The 27,722-nt window shown below is 36.2% G+C and overlaps 1 protein-coding gene across 9 annotated transcripts in view; it reads right to left on the bottom strand.

Annotated features, from left to right (window-relative positions):
* The window catches only part of LOC105481511 (LIM domain only 3), a 62,061-nt gene that overhangs the window by 10,922 nt on the left and 23,417 nt on the right, over positions 1 to 27,722 (bottom strand). For all 9 annotated transcript variants that reach the window (XM_011741204.3, XM_011741160.3, XM_011741141.3 and 6 more), the window contains one exon: positions 465 to 590. In XM_011741204.3, the coding sequence (XP_011739506.1) occupies positions 465 to 590 (126 nt within the window). The remainder of the gene's footprint in view (positions 1 to 464; positions 591 to 27,722) is intronic.

Genomic DNA, 27,722 nt, shown 5'->3' with positions numbered 1-27,722 from the left:
GACCTTGTGTTAAAAAAACAAAAACAAAAACACGAGAGATAAGGAAATTAAAATATAAAAAATAAGAAGAATACAAAATACCTGCAACAAATTCCTGTATATTTGCTTCACTGACAATTTATTTGCTCACATAAGTCGTACAAAAAAGGAGATATTTAAAAGTACGTTTTAAAAGACAGGAAAATAATAAAAGAAAGGAATGAGTAAAAGAAGTCAAAGTTTACAGAAGTGTTTCCATTTTCTGTTATGTGCTCTTTTATGATGCTTTTCTTTCAGGTAGAAGTAAGTCCTAAGGCCTTTCTTCTCCTTAGTGGTTTGTTTCTGGCATAGGATTAAAGTTTACAGAACAGAAAAATGCTGAGATTAATTGCTTTAAATGTATGAATATAATTTCCACCTATTATATCAATAGTCAGCACAGAGAGGCTTACCATTTTTTAGAGACCAAAAAGAGATCTGCTTACCTCTGATTACAAAGCTGACATGCAAAGCAGTCCAGGTGGTAAACATTATCCTTGGCACGCATCACCATCTCAAAGGCAGGGATGAGCTTACTACAGGCAGCACAGTTTCCCGTTACACCGAAGAGCCTAGAATAAGAAACATTTTTTTTTTTTAGAAACTCTTACAGAGAAATCTGAGATTGTGAAGAGAGATGATGCTAATATACCCTGTAAAGCTATCAATACACAATGCCTTATGATGTACACAAGTGGGTTTTATCCTAGGTGTATGCATAAATATTCTTCTGCAATATATTCTCCGTTGACCTTCCTTGATGAAAATCACATCTTGTTTGAGAAGAAAAGGAAAAGACAAATACATTAGGAAGCTTACATAACTACACATCAACAGAAGTCAATGGGGGTGAATTCATAGCAAAAATCTTCTCTGGGTTAGAGTATACAGAAAATATAAAAGCAATATAACTTTGATCTTAATGTTATATATTAAACATTTTAGTTGGGAAAGGAACCAACTAATGAATGACTCATTATTTTTTGACATTTAGTTACTAAAAGGTTTGCTGTTATTATTAAAAATACATTTATGAACAAGCCATTTAAATAGTCAAAAAACATAGAGGCACATACATGCACCTTATGGCTCTATACCATAGTTATAGCTACAATTATGTTATTCAAGTAGCACATTAAAGTAAATGAGGCTGTAAACTATATACAGCTAGGCCAGAAATTGAAGCATAATATACTGTTAGAACCATTGGAATTGTCTAGGATTTGAAAAAAATTCCTATTTGCTGCAGATTCCTGAGAATCGTTCTTGTAATGACCTAAAAATACGTACAAAATAAAATGTCTTTCATTTCATAATGTGAGGAAATATTTTATCCATTTGCACTGGCAATATTTAAACCAAGTTTCTTTCAAGTTGATAGTGGTGGGGAAGAATTATTATAAATAATATTCCATGCATAGTAGTTAATGCACTTTTTTTTTTTTTTACTAGGAAGCAAACTAGATGAAAAACACCACATCTGCCAGTTTTCTTTTATTCTCCAGCGTCAGGCTGACAGGAGGAAAATATAATAGCTCTCATGGGAAAGACCAAATTAAAAGCAGTTCTAAACTAATGAATTCAAAGGTGCTATACAGAAAACTCATTTTGGTTATAAAAATGTACTTTTCAAAAACGTAGCCTTTCATTTTATTGAATTTAAGGATTAGGCACAAATGTGCTGAAGTATCTGTTATGACTTTCTATAGACTCCAAAGGGAAGCCTTTTCTTAAGGCTTGCATGTTCATTTTCAAGTTTATCACTATTTCCTTTTACCAGGATAATGACAGTTGTTGGAAACAGTTGTGAGGACGGTTTCTAAGTGTCTGGCAAAATGTGCCATAAATGTTTACGCTCATATTTTTATTGGGTGGTCTCTTGAAGAGCATAAGCGCCTTGAAGGGAGAAACAATAAATGCATTTTAAAGACTTTGTTAACACAGTCTGTGCACTTGATAAAAAGTAAGCGAAGTTTACATTCCAGAAGATCAAATTCATAATTGTTAAACACTTATTTTCCTTCACGAATTTAAAAATACTTTAGTATGCTTATTTTAAGGAATATAACACAAATAACCTTCATGTTCTCAGTTTGTAATCCGTATTTTGATAAATAATATTTCTTTAAAAAGAACTTCCTCGAAAATGGAATACCTTACATCTCCTACTGGCATCATCAAAAAATAAAACCATCACAAACTAAAGCTTTCATCCTATTCATTTGTAAGAAGAATTTTTTTAGTTCATTCTAACATTTCATATTTATTTTTCAGTGTACTTAACATGACCTACTTAGGAGGCACATCACTTACAAGTGCCGTTGTTTCTTCTGTTCTTTATTATTTTTGAGAAATAAGAAAAACTTAAAAGTTCTTTATTCAATGAATATAGATATACTTGTGTATATAAAATCTGGTTAACATGCGATAAAGCCGTTTTTAAGAATTATTCAGTTTGCTCATATCTAATAAACATACACACACAATGCCATTTTGAAATTCTGGACATAGTTTCCCCCAATTTCAATTGCTCTCGCTAGCTGAGCATTTATCAGCTACCTGATTAGAATTTGTTTCCACACAAACCATTGATCATCAGCCTATTACTAGGCAAATGACAGTTAATTACCCACTACATTAACCACTGGGACCTGAGACCTGCTTCTGCTGCCATCAGTCAACATGATAAATGTGGCAAGTTCAGTAATGCATGGCCAGCCCTGAGCTGCCTGCTATACTGTGAACAACCCTCAATCTCACTTCCAGGCCCAGGAAAATCTATGGCAATCTGCATAATTACAAGCTCTGGGTTAATAACAGACAAATGATTTGTTGCATCTAAACAAAGTCCTTGGAATGGTCCGCGTCTCTGATGGCTGCCCGTACGGCGCACTGCCACGAGTGTACTTTCCACTACAATGTGCACAAAACAGTTCTCTGACGTTATAGCCTTCCAATTTGTTGCCCTCCAATTTATGGATTCTGCATATGTGATTTTTAATCATTAAAGGACTCTTGAAGCAATATTATCTTAATTATTCTCTGCTGTAACCAGGGAATTAGGCTTCAGATAAAATTTTCTTCTTCCACGCACTTTCCCTGCCTCGCTGGAGGCTCCATCAGTTTCCATCTACACCTGGACTCTGATATCCTAATGATGAATTATTGCCCCTTTTCCTAAGAGGGCGAACCTTACAAGGGAACATTTTACTGAACTGTCAGCTCACAGACTGAGTGCGGAGATGCGGAAATCTGATCTAATTTACTGCAAAGCGATGCATTTGTTAGACTTTTTCCTCAGTTTTGTCCAAGGATCAAGAGATCATTCTACAGCTACATTCGAGTTCTCTTTTTTCTCAGTGGGACAAACCCAAGACTCTCTGGGAAAAGAGACAAAGTATTCTTTAATGAAATGGGGTTTTCAAATGTATAATGTTATCCTTTGGTTTCCAAACATGACATCTGAGTTTCGAGGCAAAAGAATTTTCATATATGTCAATTAAGCATAAGACATGCATAGTTCTCATTTGTAAGATTTTTTTTTTTCAGACTGTGCCTAGGAAATATTTAAAAACAGTCTCTTAACTATCTAATTCATTTTGAATACTCATAATCCTGAAAATTCTTGTAACCTCTTCCTCTGCACCCTTTACTCCCACACTCGTTTATAAAGGTATCATAGATCCACTTTTCCATTTAAGCTGGAGATCCCTGTAAATTCTTGTTTGTAGTGCTTATACAGTCTCATCCCCTAAGTAAGAGAGCCTAAGAGCTCTTAGTCGTACACTGAGATAGACAAAGCATTATTTTAAAAAGGAAGTCATTGTGAAATTTTGATCTAAATTAATCACAGCATAGCAGCTTATACATTTATGGTAAGGAAAAAAAAATAAGTTCAATGATCCATTTTGCTCATTTTAAGATGTCTTATAGATTATTAAATCACGGTACATGGTAATTTGCCAATTTATGGGCTAGATTTTTTTCCCTATCATTTATGTTCATAGTAGGCCTTAAGCAATATGACCTTTATCTTCTTTCTGACACACTTCCAAAAGTGGGCTTATAATGTAAAAGGTGACAAGTACCGGCTGTACAATATCAGTGCATATAACTATTAATATCTGTTGAAATCCCAAAGATGTTTCTGTCCCCTTTCTATTCCATTTTTTTTTTTGCTTTCACTACCTCGTTTTGTCTGTATAAAAACAGACATGAATATAAAAACCTAACAGATAACTTTCTAACTTTCCTATGGGTAAGAACTCAGCCTACCTGTATGCTATATTACACCTGCCACACTGTAGTGAGCATGCACAGAGAAATATTTAATAACTTTTGTGTATGGGTGGCATTGCAAGAACTAAGACAAAACAAGTTTAGATGTTTTTAAAGGCACCAGAACATTTTGCATTTTTACTAAATGTTCAACAGCTTCGGCAACATTGCCATAAATCAAGCAAACTCTTTATGGTTTAGTGTATACCCATTTCTTTTTTTTTTTGAGACGGAGTCTCGCTCTGTTGCCCAGGCTGGAGTGCAGTGGCTGGATCTGAGCTCACTGCAAGCTTGGCCTCCCGGGTTCACGCCATTCTCCTGCCTCAGCCTCCCAAGTAGCTGGGACTACAGGTGCCCGCCACCTCGCCCGGCTAGTTTTTTGTATTTTTTTAGTAGAGACGGGGTTTCACCATGTTAGCCAGGATGGTCTCGATCTCCTGACCTCGTGATCCGCCCATCTCGGCCTCCCAAAGTGCTGGGATTACAGGCTTGAGCCACCGCGCCCGGCCGTGTATATCCATTTCTAAAGTTCCTGCGGACTGGGGGTAGGGAAAAACTCAAGACATATAATCATTTAACATAGCAATAATGAATGTGGTTTATACAGGCATCGGGGGAAATAAGTGTTCATTGTATTAGCGTCTTTTATTTCACAGCACCAGATGTTTCTATAGATTTTTTTAACCAGGTCAGTGGCTCCAGTCACCAAATCAAATTCCTCCAAGCTATGGGAAGCATAGTATTTGACTCAAATTAATTTAATATTTGAGGAAAATGCACAAATATGTCACTGCAGTAAACCCTGATTCTGAATAAAGATCAGATCAGTAGTCAAGCAATCCTCATTTAATGAGATAAATATGCATACATTTAGAAGTTATTTTATTTTATTTTAGATAGAGTCTTACTCTGTCACCTAGGCTGGAATGTAGTGGTGTGAACACGAGTCACTGCGGACTTGACCTCCTAGCTTAAGTGATCTTCCTGCCTCAGCTTCCCAAGTAGCTGGGACCACAGGTGCATACCAACACACTTGGCGAATTTTTGAAAAAAATTTTGTAGAGATAGGGTCTCTCTATGTTGCCCAGGCTGAACTCACACTCTTAGGCTGAAGCAATCCTCCCAACTTTTCCTCCCAAAGTGCTCAAATTATAGGTGTGAGCCACTATACCTGGTCTAATATTTGTTAAAATATTAAAGATAAGACTAGTTTAGTTATAATCCTATCTAAAAAAAAACTATAGAATAACTACAGATGAACAGAGAAAGGAAAGTTTGGCTTTCAAAGAATATGAAATTGTAATCCATTGGAAAGATTTTTAACTTTTGACTGTTGGATGGAAAAATTTTACTGAATGTGTTTTGCGGGAAGGAGTGAACATTTTTACAGATTGAGAAGGACAATTGCTTTTTTGCCTATGACAAACATGCTTCTCATCTACTTTCCTCTTTTTCAACTAAGGAAGGTAATGATAGAAAATGAAAACATTTTAGGCCGCGCGTGGTGGCTCACGCCTGTAATCCCAGCACTTTGGGAGGCCTAGGCTGGCAGATCACGAGGTCAGGAGATCGAGACCATACTGGCCAACACGGTGAAACCCCGTCTCTACTAAAACAAACAAACAAACAAACAAACAAACAAACAAACAAAAATTAGCCAGGTGTGGTGGCGGGCACCTGTAGTCCCAGCTACTCAGGAGGCTGAGGCAGAATGGTGTGAACCCAGGAGGCAGAGGTTGCAGTGAGCCAAGATCGTGCCACTGCACTCCAGCCTGGGCAACAGAGCCAGACTCTGTCCAAAAAAAAAAAAAAAAGAAAATGAAAACACTTTCAACATTCAATTCTTTTGTTTTGTTTTAAACTTAAAAAGTTAACCCATTACAGGCCATAGAGAGTTGAGAGTTGAGTCTATTGTTCTTTCTCTTTTTGGGTTCTCAGCCTGTGCTCCACTGTCATAGAGATAAACGTATTATGACAGTTAAAGAAAAGTAAAAAAGAAAACGCTGAACATTTTAGAATGTACAAATAAAAACATAAATGTTTAATATTATTTTGAACAATGTTTCTAATTGTTGCAGTTAGGTCTACCCCATATTAAATATTTTCATTGATGATTTTGAATTTTCCTGAAGTTAAGATTAAAAGGTTGAAAAAAGGAACACTGACACTGTTGGTGACATTGCAAATGAGTGCAACCATTATAGAAAACAGTATGGAGAGTCCTCAAATAATTAAAAACAGAACTACCACATGACCCAGCAATCCCACTACTGGATTAAAATGAAATGAAATCAGTATGTTGAAGAGATATCTGCACTCTCACGTTTATTACAGCACTATTTACAGTAGTCAAGCTATGGAATCAACCTACCTGCCCATCAATGGATGAATGGATGGACCTACCTGCGCATATATATGTATGCGCCACATTATATGTACATGTATACATATATATACACACAATGGCATATATATATATATATATATATATATATATATATATATATATACACACAATGGAGTACTATTCAGCCATAAAAAAGAATGAAATCCTGTCATTTGTGACCACCTGGATGAACCTGGAGGGCAACATGTTAAATGAAATAAACCAGGCATAGATGGAAAAATATCTCATGCTCTCAGTCATGTGGAAGCTAAAATAAAAAGTCGACATCATAGAAGGAGAAAGTAGCATAGTGGTTACCAGAGACTGGGAAAGGGAGCAGAGAGGGGAGGAGGAAGGGGAGAAATTGGTCAATGGGGCCAAAATGACAGTTAGGAGAAATAAGTTCTGGTGTTCTATTGCACAGTAGGGTGACTATGGTCAACAGTAAAGCACTGTATATTATAAAATAGATAGAAGAGAGGCTTTTGAATGTTTTCAACACAAAAAAATATGATAAATAATGTATGATGCGATGGGTATTTGAACTATCCTAATTAGATCATTACACAACATATATATGCATTGAAACATCAAACTGTACCCTATAAATACATACCATTATAATATGCTAATTAAAAAAAGAAATTTTCAAAAAAGCTTAAAAGTTGACCATATATTAAAGACATTTTCTATTTTAAAACTTTAGAGATTATTTCATAACTAATTCTATAATATTAATTCTAATTTAGCTTATTTAGTTCAGCCTTTTTAAATAACATTTTTCTTTATTAACATATATAGATCATGCTAAAACAGAAACATAAAAGCCATTTGCTGAAAGTTTAACATATAAATATATACATGTATAGTACATATATATATATTCATTCTCTCTCCAAACATGCACATACACACATAATAGGTAGGTATTACACTGAATGAAAAGGAAAGAGAAGAAAAATTAAGTTAAACTTACTAAGTGCCTAATTAAAATTTCAGTAAAAAACTACCAAAAGCCCATGCTACAAAGTCATATATATGTTAAAAACTACAACTTGGCACTTGAGGTCAGGAGTTCGGGACCAGCTTGGCCAATATGGCAAACCCCGTCTCTTACTAAAGATACGAAAAATCAGCTGGGCTTGGCGGAGGGCGCCTGTAATTCCAGCTACTCAGGAGGCTGAGCCAGGTGAATCACTTGAACCTGCGAGGCAGAGGTTGCAGTGAGCCAAGATTGTGCCACTGCACTCCAGCCTGGGCAATAAGAGCGAAACTCCGCCTCAAAACAAACAAACAAAAAACTGTAACTTGGTACCTGAAATCCCAGCAATAATTCATGGTACCGAGAAAAAGCTGAGGTTCAATGAACCTTTTTTAATGAAAGTAGATGCCTACTATGTGCTAGGTACTTGGTGGGAAATGTTCAGATGACTATGGGTGTGTGTTGCCAGGCAACCAGTGAGAAGCACAACCCAGGGATAGAATACGAGAAGTGCTCTGCAATAAAGGGGAGGATGGCACATCACTTGGTAGACTTGTGCTGGAGGGCCAGGGAAGACAAACCAGCTGAAGCAGGACTTGAATGACAGATGGCATTTCACAAGTAGAGAACTGTGGGGAGCTGGAAGAAGGTCATTGTGGGATGATGTTAGAGGGTGAGCAGAAGCCTCTATCTGGTCAAGTTCAGGGTTTATTTAAAGACTATTTTTTTAAAATGACCAGTATGGTAGTAGTCCGCTTGGCAGAGTTTAGGTGGAGTAGGTAGAGAAACCTACACAGCCTGGATGGGTGATGACAGCTTGGATGATAGAAGCTTCATGTTTGGTGAGTTGGTATTTTAAGAGAATCCTCAGAATATCATACTTCTCCTACACTCAGGCAAAACTCCACACTTCCTTCCATCAGGCAGAACACCACCAGGCAGCAGTGGGTGCTCAAGCCCACTCAGAGGGCTTGATAGTCACTCCTAAGTTCTGGCAACCACTAGTTGGATTTACTGAGTAGCGATCATGATCGGACCCATTTAAACAACATGGTGGGGGCAATAAAATTACAGGTAAAAATTATCCCTGAACAGGAGGGAGAAAGAGTCTTTAACTTTTTGATTTTTTGGAATTCTTGAGATCTAGACTTAGTACTACACTGACAACAATAGAAAATTAAAAACGAATACTAAAGGTGAAGAAAGAGATCTTGGTGAAAGTTATTGTCATCTGTTTCTCTGGGTATTGTATGTAAATGACACCTGATTTCCCATTAGAACTACAGGAGACTTGTAAGAACCTAGCATTACAGAAGAATCAAGTCAAACTCTATGAATAATCTGTATAAAGTACCTGCCATAAACAATTACAGAATCCATTCCAATTTGAAGGTTGTGATTCAAAATAGATTGTTTTAGACTTGAGATACTCAAGGAAACATAGAAAAGAGAAGGGCAAAAATCTCCATACTCTGGATGTGGGCCTTTCAGTTCCAGCAAACAGCTGGTTTCTCCCCCACCTCCAATCCACTCATAATCCAAGCTAAGTACCCCTTCACTTACTGTCTATTGCTGTGCTGACCGGCATTTTAGCCACTAGCCACATGTGACTATCAACTACTTGACATGTAGTGAGTTTGAATTGAGATGCTCTCAGTGGGGCATATGTACCAGATTCCAAAGCTTAGCACAAAAGAGAAAAATATTTCATGAATAATTTCTGAAAATACTGATTACACATTGAGATGATAATCTTTGGATACACTGTATTAAATATGTTGTTTAAAAAACTAATTTCACCTTTAAAACACTTTCCTTGGTACTTTGGCTATAGAAATATTAAAATTAATATGTGGATCATATTCTATTTCTATTGGACAGTGGTGGTCTATAGCTTCAGCTTTCTTTACATCCCTGGATATATGACAATTATAATTTTCAAACAAATGGAGATCCAAAATTTTCTAACTGAAATCCATCCTAGAAATCTCTCTTGTAATGTTCTGAGCTGAAAGATGAGAAAAAATACAGGCCAGAGACATTTTTTTTCCTAACTTGAAACTTAAAAATATGTATGCTAATAGTGTGAATCATTATAGCTCACTCATAATCTGAAATAGATGACAATGCCCCACCTATTGTTCCAGTTTCAGGCTTACTCAGTGTTAATTCCTTTCTAAACTTGCCATTTTCTGCTCCGTGAAGACAGCAACAGAACAATATGTAAAGAAAAATGGGTTGATGCTTGGGCTAATTGGCCCTGTCTTAGCTCTGCTACAGAAAGCAGAAAATATCCCATGTCTACACACGAAACCTTACACAATTATTTAGTGTCAGAGCTAGCATGAGAACCTATATCCCTTATCCAAATTTGTTTTTCCTTCTCACTATACTTCTTTGTTTTTCCCTGCAAAAATGGGGCAAGAAGGGGTTGCTCTGAATAAAAGTCTCTAGGTTTCCGGCCTGACAGAGGGTAATGGCTGATCTACACAGAATCATCATGTCTCTTTCTACACCTGACTCTTAAAAGTTGCAAGCGGTGTTTAAACATTATACTTTCACTTTCAACAAATAATTGTCAATTTCTTCTCATATCCATTTTCCAAAGCCTTACGAGCAGGTGTTACTGCTATTTATGATCAGCACAGCAGCCTACTGGGAGAAACTATGCAGAGAAAAGTAAAAATAGAATGCTTTTCCCTTAACATTTGATGAGAATAATATTTCCAGGCAAATATGGCAGTTGTACCAACATTTCATAGAATCACAAAATCTTAGATCTGAAAAGAATCTTTTGTTGCTAGAACAAAAGAAATGTGTCAAGCTTGCTATTTATTGTTTTGATATTTAAAAGACAGGATTTTTCAAACTTTTAGACATAGTTATGGAAAGAACTAGAATATTAAAAGGGAGAAGGGAAAAAGAAACAGTAAAATAAAGGATAACACATATGTACTAAAACAGAAATATTTTAACTAGATTTTTAAAGTAGTAGAAACAGATATTTTATCTAATCACTATAGCTCCTTGTTCTAATTTTAAGGTAAGTTTATAATGAAGGGAAGGCCAATCAGCCACAATTATACAAACATAAACATCTACAACTATTTTAGATATCGTGGGCAATTTAGGTACTACACATCTCTCCCTTGATATAGCTCAGGAAGCTGCTGGTTTCAGCCACAGTACAATTAATGCTAATTGGAATATGCTTTATACGATTTCATAATAAAAGCTTTTAAGAATTTTTTGTGACAGTCTATTCTATAATGAGTTTCAGAAAGCTTTGTCTACTTAAAATTGAATAGGGTTTTCTAGGTGAAACTTTTTAAGTAAGTAATACTTTCCTAAAAATCAGCATTGAAGTCTGGTATCTTTACAGACTTCTTAGAGACTCATAATTACCTTCTTTTTTATCTTTCTTTTTCATCCTTTTCTTTTCATACACTATATATAAAAGTGAACAAGAAATTAAGTGGAGAGGTATGTGGTTAGAAAATATTTTTTTTTACTCATCTTATAATTAAGGCACTTCAAATACTGAAATTTTCAACAGAAAAGAAAAATAAAGAAAATGAAAAGAAGCATTACAGGAAAATGATCACGGTCATTTTGTGAACAGTTGGGAAATAATCCTGGGAAAGACCTTTTCTTAGATCTTTGTCAAATAAGTCATTTAATGTTTCCATGTGTCAATTTCTCCATCTTTCCAAGAGTCACTTATTCACTCAGGCACTAACACAGGCTCAGCAAAGCTCCACTGGGAAACATGAACTAGTGACTGGTGTAATCTGGACTGCAATGCAAAACTCACCTGTTCTGATGTAAAGGATATCTTTTATATGCAGAGACTGTGATTTAGTGACAGTAGTCACCTGATTATTCATAAAAAGTTAACAAATCACTTACCTTGAATAGGTAAGGCATTATTTAATTCTTGCAGCTAGCCAGTAAAATTTCAGATGATCAAACATTTCTTCTAGGGTTAATTATTGTGACTTACTTCAAAGAAAAAGTGATATGTAGGAGAATAACGACAACCTATATAAGAATCTATTATCTAGAGTTTAGTTGGAAATTTTATTTAATATTTTATCTTACCTCTTTGAAGAAACAAGCTAATTACTAACGTTTTCTTTTAAGGTAAGTAGCAGGGTTTGGGGCATTGTGTCACCTATTTTATAAGTTAAATTTTCCAAAGAAAAGGGATGCAAAAAAGTGTTAGCATAGATATTCATCCTTGTATTTAACTAAGGATATTATGTTATGAAGGCATCAGTATTTCATTGTACTGAATTTCTTTGACATAATCACCTAAGATTCGTGAAGCATATTCTATTTGGTCACTTTTATTAAAGTACTTTCTGCAAAGCAAATTTAATACCTAACACCATTTATCTCATTAGTATAAATAGTATAAATAGTTGTTTTCAAATTCTTTAAATATTTGTTTTCAAATTCTTTAAGAAGAATTCTAAAGAAATTCTTTAAGAAATACTCTAAATACAATCATTTAAAAAAATACATAGATTTAATATCTCTAAAAGCAAGGTTATTCATATGTCACAATTTTTCTAGGACAATCCTGGATATAAACCTGTTGCCTAGTCTATATACTCATGTTATCTTTATTAAAAATGTCTTGGGTTGGGTAGAAAATTATATGGCAATCCTAATAATGGCCAAAGATCAACGAGAACTCAAAGGTTTCAAAATTTCTGTTCTTTTGTTCCTTCATTGACTCAAATATGCAGATTGAATTAAATACCCTTTCAAGATATTTATATAATTATAAAATTCTGTGATTCTTCATTCTAATCAAAGTGTAACTAAATCATTCAGATAAAACTAATTTAGAAAATCTGACAGTTTTCAGACTGAACTTGTAACTTTGTCTTAAAACTCATTGAAAAGGGAAGGTATATAACTTTTATTTAATATAAGCTAGTATTTAAAATACATACACATTTTTAAATTTGTGAATCCTTAAATGGATTTTTGCATTGCCTCAAAGTGGGATTTAAGAGAAAAATCCCACGTTATCAAAATAAAGCCAAGAAAGCAATTATTTGCAGGATTAGATGAACTCCTTTTTGGAATAAGAAATTAACAAAAGGAAAGAGATTCAAAAAGACAAAATGGCTTTCTGGAAGAAAAAGGTACAATTCATTAGTATTAATTTGTTAAAACTTGATGCTTTCCATAATAAATTACCACGACTCTCAATACAGTATTAAGGAGAAATATTAAAGTTGTACTTTTATGTGGTAAAGCTCTGCAGAAAGAATTACAATAAAACCTGTAGATTACATATTTATATGTTCACATATAATATTGTTCATAAACATTTTCTATGTTTTCTGCATAGTGGTCCAAACTCTTTTTTTTTTTTTTTTTTTTTTTTGTAAACAGCTGTTTCTACAGTGCTCACTTTAACGATTTGGGAATGTGTAGATACCTTCTTTATTTAAAAAAATAGAGCTACTAAGCTATTTCCTTTATTGTGTCACCTTTAGGACTTATTATTTGAAGTACTTCTTAGAAGCTGCTATGCCAAAGTGCCTAGAATTTTAACTGTTCCTTAAACAGATCTAAAACTGGATGTCAAACCCTTCATAAACAGAGTATGTATTAGGGTGTGTAACATCTACTTATATCCAACTTCCAACTTATAAAATATACTTAAGTCAGTTACCTCTAGAACCACACACATATTATAAACCATATAATGCTCTACTCACTGTCAATAAACTAAATATTTTTGTAAGACACAGAGACCAACCACTTTGGGAAAACCTGTTCACGAAATATAGGTAAAAGTAATTTGCTCTAAGGATACTACATTAACATCACACCTGCTAAGATGCTTTATATTAATTTATTCATCTACTTTTTAACAGTATGATAGCAGCAAGTGGAGATAAAATTGATCATCAAACTAGAAAATTATAAATATGAAATCCACAATGCTTGAAAATAGAGATTTTTTTAAAGTAGTACAATTCTCAAAATTTTCCTGTTTTTATTATGTGTTTCTCTATCCAGATACATTTTATAAAAGGAAAGAAAAATACCTTTTTTTTTTTTTCTATGAAAGTTAGGAATAAGCCACTCAGTCAAATCACAGATAGGAAAAAACATTAAATAAATACATTTCAATGTCTATTCATAAGTGCCCCAGACAAAACCCTCATATTAACATATTATTCATATAAATACTATTTGGGGGTTTAGAGAGAATATTGAATAAGGCAGGTCCAATTTAAAATCATTAGTGAATAAAGTCAGATATAGTTGAAACAAAGATTTTGAACTCAGACATATTGAATATTAAAAGCATGAGGTACTGGAATCATTTGACAGCTGATATTCAGTAGTAACCAGCGGTCCTGAAAAGACAACTTAAAAGATATTTGAACGCGTGTGTGCGTGTCTTTCTATGTGCTTGTGTGTCCACACGTATAAATAAAGTACTAACCTACTAGTTATCTCTTTTTACTCTCAGCCTGTCAAAAAAACCTGTCAGCTGCAAAGGCGATAAGGGGGGCAGTTAAAAGAAGATACTGGAGCCTTAAGCTTCTTAATGTGCCAAGAATCAATCCCATGAAAGCAAGCAACTTGAAAAAGGGTTATATGTATTTAGGAAATCTCTGAGGCTCCCTTCCTGCTCTGCTCGAGCTGGAGCGAGTGCTCAAGTTTTCTCACCCTAATGACCCCTGAAGCAGCCCTGAGGGATTGCAAAACAAGGCCGTTACACAAGGCAGCTTGCTAATTGAGAAGTTGATCGGGGGTAGAGAAATCCTGCTTTACCACGTTAAGTGTCGAAATCAAGCATGACTAGATTGACGTCGCCAAATCACCGTCAGGAGGCCACTCCACGCCAGGAGCAGCAGGGCTTTTCACACCTGATAGGCCCTCACTCTATCTACATCAAGTCACATTAAGAAAGGAATGTATTACGGAACTGGAGTCCGTGCCCCTCAGAGCATTACTCCACTGCCTAATTGCTGCTTCTCCACTTCTCCGAAGTAACAAATGTGTCCACGTGGACCTGCAGCTTACCTGATCCCTTTGGAAAACCAACCTTCCTCCACCTACTCTGCAGATTTGCTCCATTATAAAAATGCACCACCACCAAGACCCAGAGTAAGTTAGAGGAAGACAGTAGGGTTAGAAATTTTGTATTACATATCTCAATCACATTGATTTAAATCACAGGGACCTTGGAACAATGTATAAACGATGGCTCTTTAAACCTCTTATTTTTAAATGAAGTTGCAGATGCAGGATGTCTGATCAATGAAAACGCCTGTCTCTCGGATAGTGATTTAGACACCACACGGTGTGTAGAGAGGACGGACCTTCTGCTTTTGAACTTTGAGTCCCCAGTCACGGATTTGCTGCTCTCCAACCTAAAATCTCCTGTGACAGATGGCATAATAGATATTCCCAACAGCCCAGACTAGCAGGCTGATATTACTTGGTATTTTTTTCCTATACTCTTTCTGACAGATTCAAAGCACTTAACCAATGTTGTGTTTTAGGTAGGGGATAAAAGGTGACTTAGGAACTTTGCCCCTCTATGTACCACTTTTTAAATTTTAAATCTGTTTTCTTACTGACACAATGGAGCTAATTCCTCTCTGTGCTCTGTTAACTACAAGGCACAGAGAGAAGAAAAATGGCTTGTTTCCAACTGCAAAGGATTTATTTACCATTAGAAAAGAAAGTCTATAAATCTGTAATAGAAAAATTAATCCTTACCATACATTGTGAGAGGTGGTAGGTGGCATCCATTCTGTGAATGGGGAAACAGAAGTATAGAGGTAGCAGTGACATGTCTAAGATCTCATAACCATTAACAGCAGTGATAGAAATCTGGCCGAGTCTATGTGTTCTGATACCTAGAAGGGGGGTCCCTACATAAGGCACCTCCTTTCTTACCCTCAACTGAAGTATGATACATAGTATGACAAACTAGTAACAAAAAGAAACAAACACAAAACACACGAAAGAAAAGGTGTTTTTTTGTTTGTTTTTTTGTTTTTGTTTTACCTAGCGAAACATAACAGAGCAATCGACGGTATTATGTAACCTAGTACTGACTTCCAAGTTATAATCTAAACTTAACATTATGATGTCTGTCATATTTTTATAAAAAGCTCCATATTCTCTTTTGCAGCTCAAAATTCATATATAAGCCCATATGAATAAAACCCCACTAAAATGGAAGCTTTGTTTATATTCAAAAATATAGGCATGAGGTCAGTTTCCACACACTAAACGTAATACTGTCTGCGAAGCATTTTTAATGGAAAAAGCAACTAAAAGTCCAAGTCCGCTCTGATAACGATACCTCTGCAAATTAGACAAATTAGTCCAAAGATTTCCCTCTGCTTACATTTTAAAGAAACATCTGAAATCAATATCAATATGAAATTTGGTCAATTATGTAAGGGCTTAGTGTATAAGAGCTAATGTTTATTGAGCCCTGTCTCTGTACCAGACACTGTTTTAAGCATTTCACACAGGTTATCTCATTAATCCTCAGGACAACTGAATGAGGCAGGTGGCGGTTTATTCTTCCATTTTATGGATGAGGAAAATGAGGCATGCAGAATTATGTAAACACCCAGAGTCACATAGATAGATAATAGGAGAGCTGGACTCCAGACACTGAGCCATTTAGGATTTCCCCTCTTGTCTCAAGAGAACAGAAGGAACCTCAGAAGCTATTCACTACTACCTCTTAAAGATCGCTTTTCATGTCCTGACCTGTAGGAAGTGCTAATACATAAAGCTAAATTCTTCGGACTTTCTACTCACCAGGACCTTACAGAGTAAGTCTAGTTCTCCCTACACACAACATCCTTCTCTTCTGCACACTACATTACCCTCCCTCTCCCCATGTTCAAATGCACATAGAAATGAATGTCGGAACATTTGCAAGTCCCTTGAGCCAGGGGTCTTGAACTCACCTTTGAATTTGTCTCCTCTCCTCAGACCCCCAAATCCAGCCCTGCTGCTGTGTTAAAAGGGGATCTGTCCTCTTTTGTCTCAGTAAGCTACTTCTAGTGCGCATCATGGCTTCTCCCTTGCACTCATGCTACAACCTCCCAGCTGAACATCTTTCCACCAGCCTGCCCTGCCCTGCTCTCCGCCTTCCACTCTGCAGTCGGTAGCCTTCTTATAACACAGATCCAACCCATTGATCCTGCTTACAACCTTCCATAGCTCCCCGACTGTATGCAGGATAAATGCAGGGAAGCATGAAAGGTCCATGCTGTCTGTCTTCTTTTCTGTCTTCTATCCCACCACTGAGCCTCACCCCCAATGTGCTCTCTCCTCCCTGGACTCAGCATCTACTTTCACACCTGACGTCCTACCACTCCTGCCTGCTAAGTTCCTACTAAATCTATTCTTCCTGGAAGACTACTGCTGCTTTTCTTCGTATTCAGATCAAATGTCAATGGATCTATGAAGCCTCTCTGATTTCCTTGAGGCAGAAAAAATAACACACTTCTTTAGACATTCAAGCACTTGTTTTCAAATACTACTTCATCTTTCAGAATCTCTATCAGTTATGTACCTGTTTGTATCTTTCTCACTAGATAATAAGCTTCCTGAAAACTTGCATTCTCCTTTATTCTGCACCTAACACATGTGATGTTCATATGCTCCATAACTGCTGAATTAGAATGTAGGGATATAAATGGAAATTCACATTCTTGCATTGTCCAACTGCATAGACTGCATACAGGGATTTTACTTGTGACCCCTAGATTAGAACCACTTATTTTTAAATGCCATTTTAAATTCAGTGTACAATGGACATAAGACCTGTAGGTGGAAGTCAAAAATAAATTACTTAAAAGCTGTTACAAAGAAATGATTATACCACCCTCCCCATGTTCTTTCTTGAACTATCTATTTTAGAAATAACCCAATAAGGGCAAAGCTGTATGAGTAAAACTACACTGGAAGCTTGCTAGGCAACATCAGAATCTACTTGCTGAAACTCAGCACCAATTCCATCTGTCTTTGATCATACTCAAGATGGCTTAGGTGCCAACACACCAGAATTCTATTATTAGCAGTTGCAGAAAACTTGTGACTGGTAACATCTGCATCCATCAAATCTAGTAATATTTCTTTACCATCATTACCCCATTACTCTAAAGAGTTAACAAACAGCATGATGTTATATACCTAACTTAGGCAGGCAGCTCAGAAGGTGCACCAACATCCACCTGAATTCTGTGAGGAAGCAAACTTTCTTCTTTTTAGGATCATCTCCTAAATTTCCTTTCAGCTTCCAGGTCCATGTCTTATCACAATTCTTCCATGAGGGCCTCCTAAACAAGCTCAGTTATTAAAATCACATTTTCCTAAGTAGTAGGCAATCATTCTTCATTATTTTCATCATAAAGTTTATCATCTTATTGCATTTATTTCAGCATTCCTAAATACGTTATTCTACCCCTCTCCCTCCCCCTACCCTCCAGTCAATATTTATTGAGTACCTAGTATCAGCCAGATTGTCTACTAGATGTTGGATATAATAAAACAAAGAACTTTCCCTGTTCACAAAACGTTTGTGATATAGTTTTGGAAGAGAAAGACAAGTAAGAATAATAACAAACAAACAGAAAGGACATTCTCATCTCGTAACAAATCATTCCGCACACATCTAGAGGGAATTTTTTTTCCTTAAGGCACTGATTTCCTCATTTCACTCATCTGTTCAGTAACTTACAATGACTCCATCTCACCCACATAATAATATTCAGGTTGCCCATGATGGTTCTCTGGATCAATTTAACAGGGCCCCAGTTCTTTCTAACTTTCTTCTAAATGTGCCACCTAATTATGGTTGCCAGTTTAGGATCGCCAAATATTTCGTGTGACATTTTTAGACTGAAACAATTATCCATTATTTATCAGAAATTTGAGTTTACCTGGGTATCCTGTATTTTATCTGGCAACACTACATCTAATTCCACCATCTCATTTGGAATTAGATGTCCAATGGACTCCAGTCCTCAGTAGGCTACTACTTTCATCAGAAATAAATTCTCTCCTCATCATGGCAATCTCATCTCCTCCCAAAAGTCTTCCCAGGCAACAGAGACTAAGCTTTTCTTTAAACTCAGTTTCATGAAACTTAGAAAATGTTAAGTAACTACCTAAAGTGGCAGTACTGAAATTTTCTCAAATTCATGTATAATGAATGTCTAGGGGAATTCTAAGAGAATGTTTTTCTTCCAAAGCTTGTATAAACTACTCAAGTTTGAGAAAAATTGTATTTTACTTAGCTCTCCTGAACAATATAAATTAAAAATAACTTCCTACTTTTAACTTTTAAACATTCATTGTACATGAATTTGAGAAAATTTCACTACTGCCACTTTAGGTAGTTACTTAACATTTTCTAAGTTTCATGAAACTATGAGTTTACATGGGATGGTGGGAGAAAGGGGAGGGCTCAGGTAGAAAGGATGGAGGAGCAGGGAAGAGAAGTAGTTGCGTTCTCTTTGGAGTAGATGGTCTCTGGCTGGCCCATGCTCAGGTCTGACCTTAGGTCTAAAAGTTTCAAAGTGCTAAAATAAAAATCACATTAAGCCAGGCATCGTGGCTCATGCCTGTAATCCCAGCACTTTGGGAGGCTGAGGCGGGTGGATTACTTGAGGTCAGGAGTTCGAGATCAACCTGGCCAACATGGTGAAACCCCATCTCTACTAAAAATACAAAAATTAGCCAGGAGTGGTAGCATGCACCTGTAATCCCAGTTTCCTGGGAGGTTGAGGCAAGAGAATCCCTTGAACCCAGGAGGCGGAGGTTGCAGTGAGCCGTGATCGAGCCACTGCACTCCAGCCTCGGTGACGAAGCAAGACTCTGTCTCAAACAAAACAAAACAAAACAAAACAAACAAAACAAACAAAAAAATTAATTCACTAGAAGAATACATTCAAGGATAAATAATTCATAGTTATATACTTAACAAAGTCTCACTTGAAATAAAAAGCAAAAGAAAAAGTTTTTTATTTTAATGAAATATATTGCATTATTAAGGTCTAGTATATTACATTTATACACACTCTTGACAGACTATATCATTGCAAACAGGTGATCTTTTCCAGCCCAAACACTCTCTAGAGCCTAGTTTTTTAAAAAGGCATTGATTATAAAGGTCATAAACTTCCACAGGGATTTTTTTTTTTAAGAGAACAACATGTTTTCTCTTCTAGCATTAAATTATATATATATATATGATTTATTTATATAATATATATTATATATTAAATTATACATATATTCCCTTAGATACACATAATTTAGATATTTAGGGTCACCTTCATTAAAGGGTTTGGCTGTTTTCCAGTAGAATTAGGAAACCAAGAACAAGAATTGTCCAAATTTGTTCAGATAATTGAAGAGACCATAAAAGTTTTCCTCTAAAATCTTTCACCTTCTTCATTTGGTTGGTTGCATCCTTGTGGTGTCTTTGCTCTTGTTCCTTCTATTCCTAGTGCTCTCAGTAAAACAGAAGTTGCTTTAAAGCATTGATAAAATTCAGATATTGCTAAAAGCAGTGGCATGCACCTGTAGTCTCAGCTACTATGGAGATTGAGATGGGAGGACCACTTGAGCCCAGGAGTTGGAAGCCAGCCTGGACAACATAGAGAGATCCCATCTCCATTAAAAAATAAAAATAACATAGGTGTATATTTTGTTTGAGAATACATGATAAATGATGTCATATTATATAATATCAGGAGATACATAATATCTGTTATCTCACTATTTGTGACACTTAAATTGATCATGAGATGATAAACTGAACCCGCTTTTGTACAGTTACACCTTTCTCATTGTGACCAGAAAGTACCCTGTGCAATGTTACTTAAATACCAACAGATGCCTGGTCCTCTGTTGGCAATTAAACCTAGTGGGTATAAATAATAATGGATAATCATTATCTCCATCAGTACAGGTTGAAAAATTAGATTATCATGCTATCACTTCTACATTGATTAGCTGGTATTTTTCTGTAAAGTATAGCATTCACTGGTCACTTGGGATCTCTCTATGTTGCCCAGGCTGGCCTCCAACTCCTGGGCTCGAGTGGTCCTCCCATCTCAATCTCCATAGTAGCTGAGACTACAGGTGCATGCCACTGCTTCTGGCAATATCAGAATTTTATTAATGCTTTAAAGCAACTTCTATTTTACTGGGAGCACTAGGAATAGAAGGAAGAAGAGCAACAACGCCACAAGGATGCAACCAACCAAATGAAGAAGGTGAAAGATTTTAGAGGAAAACTTCTATGGTCTCTTTAATAAGTGAATGTCATGAAAAATGACAACGTTCAAGACTAAGAGAAACTTAATAAACATAACGATCAGATGTAAAGTGAAATCTTGGATTGGATCGTGAGTTGGAAAACCTTTGGAGGACTTTTCTGGGGACAACTAGAGAAATCTGAACAAGGATCAGGTAGTAGATTATATAAAATTCACTAGCCTGGAAAAATGTAGATCATAGTCTAAAAAATTAGGTTACAAAACAGTATATAAATACAACCTCAATTTGATAAAAATACATACATGTGCATAAATACAGGTAGAAAAATATTTGGAATGATGAATAATTAGAGCAAACATTAGTAGGTTCTGGTAGAATCATGGTGCTTTTGTTACTGCATTTTTGCTAATCTCTATTGTTAAAATTTTCACGAAGTTCTTATAGTACTTTTGCAATAAAAACTTTTATTAAATTTAATTATACAAAGAAACAGAATTGACCACCGAGAATTGACCACTGTTAACACTTTGTTTTAAATCTATTATGAATAAGTATATTGTGTATTAGACACACTATATACAACACAGACATTCATTCATCCCTCAAGTTTATGTTTGCTGTGCCATAACTAATGTTTTGATGAAATTGTAGCCTCTAACACATTTTTTCTAATCTATAATTAATCAACATTATAAATAGTTAGGTACAAGAAAACCATTGGTTATCTGGAGAGAAACAAAGGAAGTCCATCACTGCTTGAGTTTGAATGATTGAAAATTCAATTAGGGATGACAGGCCCAATTTATGGGGACCTGGGAGTAAGTCCCTGAAGCCATGTCCTCAGTCACTAAACACTAGAGTACAACTCATGAGGATGGGTTCTGGAGTCACACTGACTGGATTTGAAACCTAGCTCTATCACTTGCACCTTGGAAACTTTGACTAAATGACTGAATTACCCTCAGCCTCAGTGCCTTCTTCTCTAAAATGGGTTTAATAATAGTGTAGTTCCCAAGGGCTAGAGGAGATTACATCCGTATAGCACTTAGCACAGTACATAATTCATTGAGAATACTTGATAAATAGTACTAAAATATAAGATACATAAAGGCAAATATTTCTGTCCATTTTTTAAACTGCTGGAACCTCAGTTCCTATAACACTACTCATTATAGTAAATCTTCAAGAAATATTTGCCATGATCTGAGTTTCATTCTGTTGACTTTCTTTCACAATGTTAAAACAAACACTCAAAATTCCACTGTTATTAACAGGCTTACCCTCAGCCTCATTGAGATTTTTCTGTGATACTTATCTAGTAGGTAAGAACAGAAAAATAGATGACAGTTTTTTTCAGCAGTTTTCCTTTAAAAAGATTTCTTCATATGAATGCTGAATTCTAAAACATATGTATTTTAATAATTGTATGACTACTCTTTATTAATTTCTTTTCTATTTCTAACAAGCTATTTTTGGCATAGAATAAAACTGTAAATTTGATTTACTTCTTTATTTAGCTGCTATGCTAAGTGTACCTATTTCTTGAGTTTCTCAATTTTCTGCAGATAAAATAATTATCTTTTTTACTATTTATATGGATTTACTTCATTTTCTTATCTTATTACATTGGCTAGACCCTTTAAAACATTAAATATGAGGGATATATGAGTATCCCTGGCTTTTTCTTGACTTTAATGGAAATGACTTTAGTATTTAGCTGTTTTATAAATTGGCAGTTAGGTTTCAGTAAATTTTCTTAATCATATTTAACTGGTTTCCTCCTGTTTCTCTTTAGTTGGAAGTTTTGAAATGGCTGAATTTTATCAATTACCTTTTTGGTACAGACTGCCATAGCCATGGTGTTTCTTCCTCCAGTTTGATAATATAATGAATTAGATTGAGATATGTCCTGGTGTTCACTCTCTGGTGTTCATTCTCTGCATTCTAGAAAATATCTTACTTGTTCCTAGAGTGTTATCCATTTTAGACAGTGACAGACTATTTGCTAATAGCTTTCAAGTTTTTATATCTATATTCAAAAATAGCATTTAGTTTTTTATATTTTATATTGTCTTTATCAGGTCAAGGTACTATATTGAGTTATGTTAGTTTTGTATAAGCTACTTTACGTATTTTGAACTTAAGTTTCCTATGTAACACTTAATTGTGGATGCTATGGAAGTTGCTAGATACACATTGCTTAAGCTTGTTGGAGAGTAATGGGCTGTGGGTAGAGACTGAGTCATCACAATATGAGGACGGATTGAAACCATGAGGACAAATAACATCTCCTAGGAGAAATAAGTATACTACAACAAGATCACTGTTCCTAGGTACGGTCCTTCACTTTTTTAAGTATCTGATGGGGATGAGACGCCCAGAAAAGAATCAGAACTAGGCCGGGCACGGTGGCCCATGCCTGTAATCCCAGTACTTTGGGAGGCCGAGGTGAGTGGATCACCTGAGGTCAGGAGTTTGAGACCAGCCTGGCCAACATGGCGAAACCCCATCTCTACTAAAATTAAAAAATTAGCCAGGAGTGGTGGCATGCACCTGTAATCCCAGCTACTCAGGAGGCTGAAGCAGGAAAATCTCTTGAAGCTGGGAGGCAGAGGTTACAGTGAGCTGAGATTACACCACTGTACTCCAGCCTGGGTAACAGAGTGAGACTCCATCTCAAAAAAAAAAAAAAAAGCCAAAAAAACAAAAACAAAAAAACTAAACTATGTAGGGTCACAGCATCCAAGACAGTAGAGAGCTTTTAAAGAGAAGAAATGATCAACACTATTAAAAGAGAAGAGAGACTGTAAGATGATCCCTGATAAAATGCCCATTGGCTTTAGCAGTTGGATGTCAGTAACAGCAGTATCAGCAGAGTGGTGAGAGACAGAAGCCAGATCACAAGTGGGTAAGGAGCGCAAAGGAGGTTGAGGGAGTATGGATGACAACAACAGACTATTCTTTTTTTTTTTTTTTTCAAAAAAATTAGACAATAGAGGAATTGATAACACTAACATAAATTTGAGGGATAAAGAATATTTTTTTCAGAAGAGAAAAATCTTGAGTACAGCCATATGTTGACAGTCAAGTAATAGCAGAAAAGAAGATACTAAAGACTGAAGAAAAACAAGATACCTCATAAAACGAACACACACAGAATACTGGAGGGAATGGAGCCAAGGACATAAAATTGGCCTTAGAAGGAATAGGAAGACCTCGTTCACATAGATGGGATAAGAGAAATTAAAGATAAATGGAAAAGTAGATAAAATGTAAGAGGCTGATTTATATCAAACCTGATATAAAACATCAGGGAGTATCAATCTGTATGTTATATGCTTGTTTCTAGGAATGCTTAGCCACACTGTAGGAATGGATTAAAAAAGGGTGGCATACCCATGGCAATTTGTTAGACTGGAGAAGAGGTGAAAACTGAGCTAGCACAGGCATGAGAGGAGACACAGACGATGGAAGTGAAGGGGACTTGCCTGATCGACAGTTGGGCTCATACTGGGCAGGAAAGAGAGAAGCCTCAAAGATTTGACCAAATTAGGAGAAAAAACATGACAGGAGAACTGAATGTCTGAAATCAAAGATCAGTGCTATTACAAGTGAAACAGGACTACAGTGTGGAGTTTAAGATTTCTGAGATGAAATACTTTTCCATAAGGAAAAGACACTGTATATAATTCTGGGATGGTGCGCTGATGTTCAGTAGGGTCCAGGAGGTTCAACAAGTTAGGGCTTGGTTTCAAATGAGTCAGCTCTAAGCCTTTTAGAATCTCCTAGAATTATGGTAAGAGGGAAATGACAGCAGTGAGAAGGGGTAAAATGTAGTATGATTGGATGTATGAGTTTTGCTGGAAGATGCATTTTTTATTAGTGAGTGGGGAGAGTTGTGTGTATTTAAGACTGCCAGTTTCTCCTCTTGGCTTCATGGAATGTGGGATTTACATGAGTATGTAGTACCTTGCCCCTGTTGACAGCTGACAGAAAAGTTGCCTCCTTAAAGGAGAGGCAAGTTTCAGGTAAGGTAACAGATGAAATTCAGTTAAAACAGTATTTGGATGGGAAAAGCATCTGGCCAAAAGATTGTGGACATAGCAAAAGTTACTGACAAGGACATGATGTTTCTGGAGGACCCAGTGGAAAAGTGTTGAGTGAAGGTAACAGCAGAAATATACAGAGAATGAGGAAAGGAATGGAAACAAGAGAAGTTTTAGATTAACATTGGTGAGTGGAGGAGTGGTGGGGGCGGATTTGCCTTGCATTCAGGAATGGAAAATTATCAGGTTAAGAGGCCTGTTTAGAGGTGGGCGGCCTCAAATGTCTTAGATCTGGCATAGTGAGGGTCCCAGAAAACATCCTACTTAAGTCCAAACAAATTGTAATGGCTGCCATGAAGTTCAAGAAACAGCAAGAGATTTCTTTTCTCAGGACGGGCAGCTTCTCGCTTCACAAAGCAGAGCCAAGGTTCCTTGTTAGGCTGAAAGCTCCCAGGAGATTTCTGAAGCAGGAGTAAAACTGGTGTACATTGGATGAAGGGCTGGGATCCCCTCTTCAAGAATTCAGGATGCGAGGAAACATTTTCAAACACCTTAGCAAACTGTACATATTAAAGGGCCTGATCAGTTTTCTGAAACTAGAATTCTATGATTCTGACCGAAAAGTTACATACTAGTAGCTGTGTACCACATGAGAATTAGTTGCCAATGTCTTATATACAAGAGATTTTACTGAAATATCTAGAAAAAAAATGTGGTTTATCCAGAAAAATCAGCCACATTAGGCCCACATTCGTACAGTGTGCTGGAATTAAGTCATGTCTTCCCCCTTTGGGTGGGGCATGCAAGCCCCAGTTCACAACATTATTTTTCCTGCCAGACCCTGGAACCTGGAGGCATTTGAGTTTGTAATTCCTGTCTTAGCCCTTGACAAGATAAATAATTCAGCCTATTTTATTTACATTCAAGTATCATGGTAGAAAACAAGTTATTGATTACTGCGTCAAGAAAAAGGATTTGCATATTTGTGTATATATTTTTAAAAAGTAGATTAACTTTATGCTAAACAATCACTTGGCTACAAAGATTAATATTAACCTATACTAAAGGTTATATTTGCTACCATCTTCATCCTACATAGTGAGCCTCAATGTTGTTTCAAATATTGTTCCCAAATATTATTCAAATTCACCTAATTTTACATCTAATTGCAGATTAGAAAACTCATTGCATCACAATCTCCCGTTTCACTCAGCTATCTGAGCAGCTCTCATGCATCAGGCCCTATGTTCCCACCTGTATTTTCTTTCCGTTGAAGTCCACCCATTCCAATTATTTAAGTGATTTCATTTGAATGATGCCAAAAATAATCCTCAGGTGATGTAAACAGCTCCAAATATAATAATAAAAAGGAAAATACGGGTGAGAAATTACAAAAGTCTGGAGAATCAATTAACATATACACTTCTAAACAATTGTTAGAAAATAAGTTTGATCTGGGCTTCCCAGGAAACAAAGAAAAGAGGGAAAATATAAACAAGTACATGATTCACAGGCCCAAGAAAAACATCATTTAATCACTTATAGTCTCAGAAATCTTGCTTATTTCTAAGATCTGGGCGAAATTTCACCAGTGAGGCAGGAGGACATTGTGTGATACAGTAAACAAAGTCCCCAGTAGCATCCTTAGGACACTGATGTTTTTGCAGCTGTTAATGAAAATCTTCAACACAGGAAAACAGCAAAACCTTGATGTATAATTCTGTAAAACTTTTTGAGGGGCCAAAACAATAGGGGTCAAGATCAAAGACACAGGGAAGGATAAATTAAAAACTATCAGAAGGAATAGTTTAACATCCAGTTTTTCAGGTAATCTGCCATACATACTATTTCCTTCAGATGACTCCTTAAAAAGTTAGAATGGAAAAGCAGCATTTGAAGTTGTAATCTCTGGCAAGAACACACGGAGTGCTAAGATGTCATGATACGATGAATTCCACATACGGAACAACGAACAAACAACTAAAACACGTGCTTGAATGGAGAACCGCTGCATGGCTGCGGTAAGGAGAGCGGAGGATCCTAATCTTCCACAGCAAGCCTTTCTGGGTGTCCTCCAACACACAGCTGAATCACGGAGGCTCTGGACAATGCGTGTAGACAAATCTCACACTAAGCATTATCTTCTACATCCACAGAAAAAAATCTGTTGTAAAATATTGTCAGATTCAGGCCAACTGAATTCTGGAGGACGTCTGCAAAGACACTGCATTTCATCTTTGGACGTCCTTTCTTGGCAGGACCACTTGCCTCCCAAAGCCTGTCCTAGGATGTGACAATAAGGCTATACCGTCAGGGTAGAGAATTCAAGATATACATCTTTTGACCCCCCCATCGCAGAAGATGGTATTTTCCATTTCTCTGGTACTCGAGCTAAGCTCCTGTGGCTCAGATTATTTATTACATTACTTTTGTAACCTTTCTCCCGAAGGAACATGTAAGCCATACACAGTTGGCATCAAATATTACCGGATGACAGATTTGTTGTTAAAATGTAAAATTAGACAATACATCTCATCTAAATTCATGGAATTCTCCCCTCTAATAATAGAGTCATGTGATAGCTTAAAAACACATGCTTTATCATCATTCAGTAGCAGTTTATTCATTAGAACATTCTGTACTCCTCTAAAAATCCAACATATCTCGTCACATCTCATATTTGGTTATTTTCCTTCTCAAAAGGTCT

This window comes from Macaca nemestrina, chromosome 10, assembly GCF_043159975.1.
Source record: "Macaca nemestrina isolate mMacNem1 chromosome 10, mMacNem.hap1, whole genome shotgun sequence".
In the NCBI taxonomy this organism is placed as follows: Eukaryota; Metazoa; Chordata; class Mammalia; order Primates; family Cercopithecidae; genus Macaca; species Macaca nemestrina.
This window is presented reverse-complemented; position numbering and strand designations above follow the sequence as displayed.